The sequence below is a fragment of the Balaenoptera physalus genome, assembly GCF_965194825.1.
Source record: "Balaenoptera physalus genome assembly, chromosome: 4".
In the NCBI taxonomy this organism is placed as follows: Eukaryota; Metazoa; Chordata; class Mammalia; order Artiodactyla; family Balaenopteridae; genus Balaenoptera; species Balaenoptera physalus.
In genome coordinates, this window is record NC_138891.1 from 35,793,252 (window position 1) to 35,800,990 (window position 7,739).

General features: G+C 41.3%; 1 protein-coding gene across 2 annotated transcripts in view; it reads left to right on the forward strand.

Annotated features, from left to right (window-relative positions):
- ARHGEF26 (Rho guanine nucleotide exchange factor 26) overlaps window positions 1–7,739 on the forward strand; it is a 167,305-nt gene that overhangs the window by 98,508 nt on the left and 61,058 nt on the right. Inside the window, exons 11-12 of one of the 2 annotated variants that reach the window (XM_082459536.1) lie at window positions 2,687–2,841; window positions 6,870–7,328. The exons of the other annotated variant lie outside the window; for it this stretch is intronic. Coding sequence (XP_082315662.1) covers window positions 2,687–2,841; window positions 6,870–7,002 — 288 coding nt within the window. The 3' untranslated portion in view covers window positions 7,003–7,328. Of the gene's footprint in view, window positions 1–2,686; window positions 2,842–6,869; window positions 7,329–7,739 lie in introns of those variants that run through there. 2 annotated transcript variants of the gene reach the window in all.

The window sequence follows — 7,739 nt, forward strand, 5'->3', positions numbered from 1 at the left end:
AGGATGCTAAGTAACACCAAAAAGAATGAAAATCTTTTCTCCATGGGAATTATATCCATACCTTTAAGGATGTGTTTTTGTTCATGAATTTCTTTTCTTATTTTTGATTCACACCTGGATTCTAGTCTTAGACTAAGCTTCTAAACTGTGGGAATTCACATAGGAGCAATTTGGGCTACTGCGATTCTTCTAAATATTTTGGTCATTTTTATAGCGTCTTCTTTTTTTTTTTTTCAAATTTTTATTTATTATTATTATTTATTTTATTTTATTTATTTATGGCTGTGTTGGGTCTTCGTTTCTGTGCAAGGGCTTTCTCTAGTTGTGGCAAGCGGGGACCACTCCTCATTGCGGTGCGCGGGCCTCTCACTATCGCGGCCTCTCTTGTTGCGGAGCACAGGCTCCAGACGCACAGGCTCAGCAATTGTGGCTCACGGGCCCAGTTGCTCCGTGGCATGTGGGATCTTCCCAGACCAGGGCTGGAACCCGTGTCCCCTGCATTGGCAGGCAGACTCTCAACCACTGCGCCACCAGGGAAGCCCTATAGCTTCCTCTTAAAAGAAAGCCATCTGAGTGAGTTTAATCTTTCAACAATAAACTGAAACAAAAAACATTTATGATATCAGATTTTTGTTTGTTAAAGAAGCATAGGCATATTGCAAGCCACTGTCAATTTTAGATACACATTGGAAATTTATTTTTGCCCAGTGGAGTATGAGATGTTCATAAAGCTCAATCTGTTTTAAGACCAAGAGTTAACTGAAGCCTGCGTGCCTAGAGCCCCTGCTCTGCAACAAGAGAGGCCACCACAGTGAGAGGTCCGCGCACCGCAATGAAGAGTAGTGCCCCCTCACAGCAACTAGAGAAAGCCCGTGCACAGCAACGAAGACCCAACATAGCCAAAAATAAAAAAAATTTTTTAAAAAGAAAAAAAAAGACCAAGAGTTAAAAAAACTTTTTTCCCCATCCTCTAAACTAAGAACAGTCATAGGGTGGCATTACATAATACTGTCATTGGTTTATCCTATACACGCAATAACAAGATAGCAGTGTGTTTCCAGTAGTTGCAGCCCTGTGGCAGGACCTAACCTGACTCTGATTATTTGTGGTGACCTCTTATGTGTGCTGGTGAGTTCCTCCTGAGTTATCTAAGCAACCTCTCTGTCACCTTTTAAGTCTCAGCCATAGTCTGATTTGAGATTTGGAGGCTGAAAGCTACATGAACGCCTTTAAATAGCCAGTTGTGAAATTTTGAGATCAGCCATGCTGTTTCATCTTGCATGTTAAATCTTCAGGAAAATAGTATATAACTGATGAGCAACCTTCTTATAAACGTCCTTTATAAATTAAAAAAATATGAAATCCTTTCTTAGCGTTCTTATTTCCTCCCTAATATCCTCAATTTCCTTTGGCTATTTTTAATCATTATTCCCTGAAATGTATGACATTTGGTTGCACCACACTTACTAGAGTTATCTTTTGTGTGTCCAAGAACTTTTGCTTATTTTTATGGATGTCGTTTTTTCAATCAGATTTTTGGCAGTTAGCATTTCTGGTAACTTAAAAAAAAGAGCTTTCAAGGGTAAGGATTATTCTGAGGTTTTGAGAGTTTTCCAGTTGGAAACTGTAAACTGAATAAAGAAAAGACGGTATGCAGTTCCTTGAATATAGCCTTTTCTATGAGATTAAGATGGATTATTCTGGAAGAAGTTCATTTTCACAACCAGAAAATGGCATGATGCTTTCAGGGATGAACTTCCATGAGGGAAACTACCGTAAACTTAAGAAAAGGTTTTCTCCAGAATACAGCTAAGTAGATAATCAATAGACAAAACATACGTTTGCAGGGTTTTTTTCTTTCCTTTTGAATAAAGTCTTTTTAGTTCATGAATTGAATGCAGACTTTTTAATTTGTCTTTTTTTTTTTTTTTTTAAGCTGGTTTTATTTATTTATTTTTATTTTTGGCTGTGTTGGGTCTTCGTTTCTGTGCGAGGGCTTTCTCTAGTTGTGGCAAGCGGGAGCCACTCTTCATCGCGGTGCGCGGGCCTCTCATTATCGCGGCCTCTCTGGTTGCGGAGCACAAGCTCCACACGCGCAGGCTCAGTAGTTGTGGCTCACGGGCCTAGTTGCTCCGCGGCATGTGGGATCTTCCCAGACCAGGGCTCGAACCCGTGTCCCCTGCATTGGCAGACAGATTCTCAACCACTGTGCCACCAGGGAAGTCCAATTTGTCTCTTTTTAACTGCGGCTATCAATGTTTTTTTCGTATGTTTGGATTCTGATTTGTGATATTTAAAATAACTTCAGTTGATACCAATAGGTTTCCTTTTGAGGCTTTTCAGTTTTAAGTGACTCCTTATCAATCTTCTTTTTCAGTTAAGAGTTAATGGAAGGGTAATAATTTTTGGTTGACCCAGTAACATTTTCTGATTGAGTTTTAGTTTTTATATAGGCAAGTTAATATTAATAGTTTTTTATATTGGAAAATAGATTGTTCTTTCTGATTTTCTCTTGGAGAATGTGCTATCCTTCTCTAACTGTATTTCACTATTACGTACCTGTTAAATACACTATTATATAAAATAATGATATATCATTTGTTTGAATGTAAGTTTTATACTTTACTTTCAATAATCCTAAAAGGACTTGACTGGCTCTGGGTACTGAGTGTTTCTCTTTTTGTAGCCTTTTCCTCTAGTCTCCTCTTCCCGGTGGTTGGTCAAAAGAGGTGAGTTGACAGCCTATGTGGAAGACACTGGGCTTTTCTCAAAAAGGACATCCAAACAGCAAGTCTACTTCTTCCTCTTCAACGACGTGCTCATTATCACCAAGAAGAAGAGGTAAGCCTTCTTGTGGCGTTGCTCGCTGTACATCCAGTTTTGAAGCTCTGTAATTCAAACACCTGTTGGAGGTGATCATCCTTGAAAAGCTTGAGATGTCAGGTGTATAGTTTCTACACGTGGACTCATAGAAGCCTCTGTGCTTCATTTTTTTAAAATTACCTCTACAGCGAAGACTTGAATTGTTACCAGCGTCATTATCCTAGCCAACTGCTGCTGGGCTTTTACAGCGTGCAAACCTCTGTTCTAAACATTTGACAGGTTTACGTCATTGGATTCTCTTGACATCCCTGGGGAGGCAACCCTCTTAATATTTTCGATCAGCATTTTTCACAGTTCTTCTGCCATAGGACCTTTGTATAAAACAGACAAAAGTTGCTCCGGTTGAAAACAAGCTGGGGTGTGACTCTAGCGCTTCTTGTAACTTAATTTAAAATCCACTGCTCTTAAAGATTGTTAGAAAATCTTTAGAAAGATTAGATTTTTTTTTTTTTTTAGAAAAAAGTTTCCCCGTGGCTGGGAGGATGTTAGCAATACTCCAATACTCCCTGCTTCAGGGAAGAAAGTCAATCCCTTGGTTGGCAGAGTGTTTATTCCTCTTACTTTAGACTTCTGGTTGTGGAGTCAGGTCCTGCTCCAGAAGGAATACTGCACAAGTCTTTTCTTTACAGCATTTGTTCTAACTGTTCCCACTCAAAACACACACACACATGCACATACACATACACATACTCCCCTTAGCCCTTAGCTCTGCCTTTCTCTAGGGAGCATTCTTTATTAAACGTACTCAGTATGTGTTGGATTATAAAATATTTTCCTGCTGTTTCTCCATAAATAGTCCGTCTTTCCTAGAACATGAACTTAGAATGAAAATATAGATCTGTGGTTTGTTATTTCCACATATGAAGGCGATGAAGGTAGGCTGAATTGCTGGCATATGATAGGAATAGTAGTAGTTAGTTCACAGGGTACAGTTTAGACAAAGTAAAGAGAATCATGGAAATGGGCTTCTGTGAATATATAAAATTAATGCCCAAATTTATCATGAAATGTTTATTCGAATTCTACTTCTGAGTTGCTGACATTTTAGCTTGAAAGTTCAAACTAAATTGAAGCAGAGGTTGAGCTTTTCTTTCTGCTCCTTTTAATCAGACTGTATTATGAATTACTTCAGCTGCTTGGCTGTCGAGGTGACATGAAAACTTTGTATGGTCCGCCCTGAAGAGCCATAATGTGACGATGATGAATACATAAAGATGCTGATGATTATTTTTCATACTTAGGAAAACAGGGTTCCCATAACTTCAGGAAGAGATTCTCTCTCTTACCTGGGACAGTTTAAATAGTTCTAGTAGCTAAGTAAATTTTATAAATACAGATTGGAGAGGAATTATAATTTTTGTATTTTTGTGTTTTGTTGGTTTCCTATGAGATAGCAAGTTTCTTTGGCTTTCTTTGCGATGTTTTGTTTTTAGAGGAGGGTAATTATATATGACTCTTCAAATGCCAGAACTCTTGACTTTTAACATCTTCCAGCTGTTGAGATATTTGTTCTGTCTCAATGGACCAAAAGCTTTCACTAAACTTTTGATTTTTAATGATAAAATATACATTGACAGTACCAAGCCAATTTTAAATGTAAATGTAGTTTTGCTTATGGTGATGAAAACATTAAGGGTATTTAAACCCGTATGTCACAACTTTTATTCTTTTTTTTTTTAAAAAGGAACAACGTTTTTTTAAAAAATACTTATTTATTTATTTGTTTATTTGGTCACACTGGGTCTTAGTTGCCGCACACGGGATCTTCATTGAGGCATGTGGGATCTTTAGTTATGGTATGTGGGATCTTTAGTTACGGCATGGAACTCTTAGTTACAGCATGGAACTCTTAGTTGCAGCATGTGGGATCTAGTTCCCTGACCAGAGATCAAACCCAGGCCCCCTGCACTGGGAGCGTGGAGTCTTAGCCACTGGACCACCAGGGAAGTCCCACAACTTTTATTCTTGAACTTGCCTAGAACCCAATAAATACAGACTTTTGAAAGTTAGAATTAAGATATATGCTATGCTACTTAGCAGTGTACTTTGCCCTCCACAGGAGATTTTGCCATTATATTTAATGTTGCACTGTGAGCTATCCCATATTTGTTTCCTTAGATATATTTGCACTTCTCTGTTAATAAAAGAAAGAAATACAGCTTCAATGGAGAGGGCAACCCTGAGTACCTAACTGCCTTTACCAAAACTGGGGTTTTCTTGCCTTTACCAATTAGCTCATCATATTTCTAAGGTGCTCTTGACTCCGAGAATAGCATTGGAGGTTCAAGTTGTTTATGACCTGAATATTTGGTGAGGGTGACAAGCAGACCACAGAGTCTTGATAAACAGGCTGGGTTAAAAATGTACAGTATGCACAGCCATATTTCTATTATAGCTTCAAGGAGCCAGCTACAAATGCTTTGCATGCCAGAGACAGCCATGAAGGAGATACAGCAGCTTTGAACAAGGCAATCGCTTAGGCTTGGCTACGAGGTACAGATGAAAGATATCTACCTGTGCCAGCTCTGTAGGACTGATCCAACCACCCACTGCCTAAGTATAATTGTAGGATTCAGTCAAGGAGCTTAGCTGCTGGGTCTCCAGTGGTTTTCAGCTTCAGGGAGGCTCCCTGGGTACTGGGAGGGACTTTTTGGGAGGATATTTACTCTTCCTCCTCCCGTCCAGTCTGGCAGATGGTTTATGCTGAGATGGTTTATGCCGACGGATGGGATGAGTGGGTACCTTGGCCCTGCAGCGTGTGTGTGTGTACCACTGCTAGTGCTTGCAGAGCGGCTAGGGACCATGCCCCTGTCTGCTAGGACAGGAATTTTCACTCTTTTTTTAGACTATCAGAAAGCAGTTTAAAGTTTCCATTAGCTCTGGACTGCTTGTGAGTCACCGTATTGATAGTCTGTTCTGTCAGATTTCAGAAGGATAGGTGATCGGTTTGACTACTTTGGATGAGAAAGTGAATTCTTGGTACTTGAAGCTTCGACTGCAGGTTGTCTGGATACTTCTAGAGCAGAGTTCTCAGCTCGGCACTATTGAAGCCCTACAGCTCGTTGCCGTAGGGGGCGCCCTATGCTGTGGAGGATGTTTCAGCAGCATCCCTGGCCTCTCTCTACCTACTGTTGGCTAGTGGCGCCTCCCTCCCAGTTGTGACAACCAAAAATGTCTCCAGACATTGTCATATGTCCCCCAGTTGAGAACCACTATACTAGAATGATGGCAAACTGTCAACCAGCTTTGCCTTCAGAGGGAGGAAGGTGTGCAAATCTATCAGACCTGACACAGCAGTAGCAGTAACATTGTAATAAAGAAGGAATAGATTGCCATGTTGTACTCATAGATTAATGAATAATAACTTGTTATAATATCCAATTTTTGCCCAGCGATAACTTATAATTAGTTATCCATTACAGTGCACAGACTACACCCCGATGTACAACCTTCTGGATTAAGTACCATTGTCCCCGGTTTTGAAACGTGAAAACTGAATTCAAGACCTAAATAGGTTCAAACTCCCCAAACGCTTATTTTGCAAGGTAGTTAACTGTCTTCTTGTCTCATTCAGTGCCTTGTATCTGGCTTAGGTCTTCCTTTTCAATTTCTTCTGAAGCTAAAAACAGTCTTCCTCCCTGTAATAGTTTCTACAGCTGCTGTAGCAGAGTACCATAAACTGGGTGGCTTAAAACAATAGGCATTTTTTCTCTCATAGTTCTGCAGGCAGAATTCCGAAATCAAGAAACTGGCAGGGCCGTGCACCTCCGAAGGCCCCAGGAGAGAATCCTTCCTTGCCTCTTCCGCTCCTGGTGGCTCCCGGGCTCCTTGGCTTGTGGCAGCGTAACTCCAGTCTCCGCCTCCGTCTTCATCTGGCCTTCTTGCCTCCTGTGTCTCTGTGTGTCTTAAAATCACCCTCTCCTTATAAAGACACCAGTTATTGGATTTAGGGCCCACTCTAATTCAGAATGGTCTCATCTTAACAGATTCCGTCTGCAAAGACCTTATTTCCAAATAAGGTCACATGGACGGCACCAGGGGTTAGGGCTTCAACGTATTTTTTGGAGGACACAGTTCAACCTCCTAAACTGCTCGGAACATCACCACTGCCTCACTTAAACACAGAGTGAAGGGCCTTCCCTGGTGGCAAAGTGGTTAGGAATCCGCCTGCCAATGCAGGGGACATGGGTTCGAGCCCTGGTCTGGGAAGATCCCACATGCCGCGGAGCGACTAAGCCCGTGAGCCACAACTACTGAGCCTGCGCATCTGGAGCCTGTGCTCCGCAACGGGAGAGGCCGCGATAGTGAGAGGCCCACGCACCGCGATGAAGAGTGGCCCCCGCTCGCCGCAACTGGAGAAAGCCCTCGCACAGAAACGAAGACCCAACACAGCCAAAAATAAATAAATAAATAAATTTATTAAAAAAAAAAAAAGAATGAAGAAATGTGCTGTAATGTCTTAGCTAGTTCTAGAACACACTTTTTTTTTTTTTTTTTTAACATTGATGCCATTTTTCATAGATTTCTGAATGTCATCATGGTCATGTGATGTGAACAGCTGTATTTGGAGTTTTCTCAGGTTACCTGCATGTTCCAATCTCCTTCCAACCTGTTCCTTCTCCAGGGTCTGTTCCCTGCTTAGTAAAGGGCACCTCCATCCACCCAGTTGCTCCACAGTAAATCTGAAAGCCCACTTTGTCCTTTTCCTCACCGTGCTCCGCATCCGTCTAATGCCCAGTCTTCTACTCACGACGAAACAGCTTCTTTCCTCACACATTACCACGCCCTTGTACCACCACCTTGAACTCGCCCAGAAGACACACCTAGCTGGCTTCATGCCACCATCCCTCCATCCA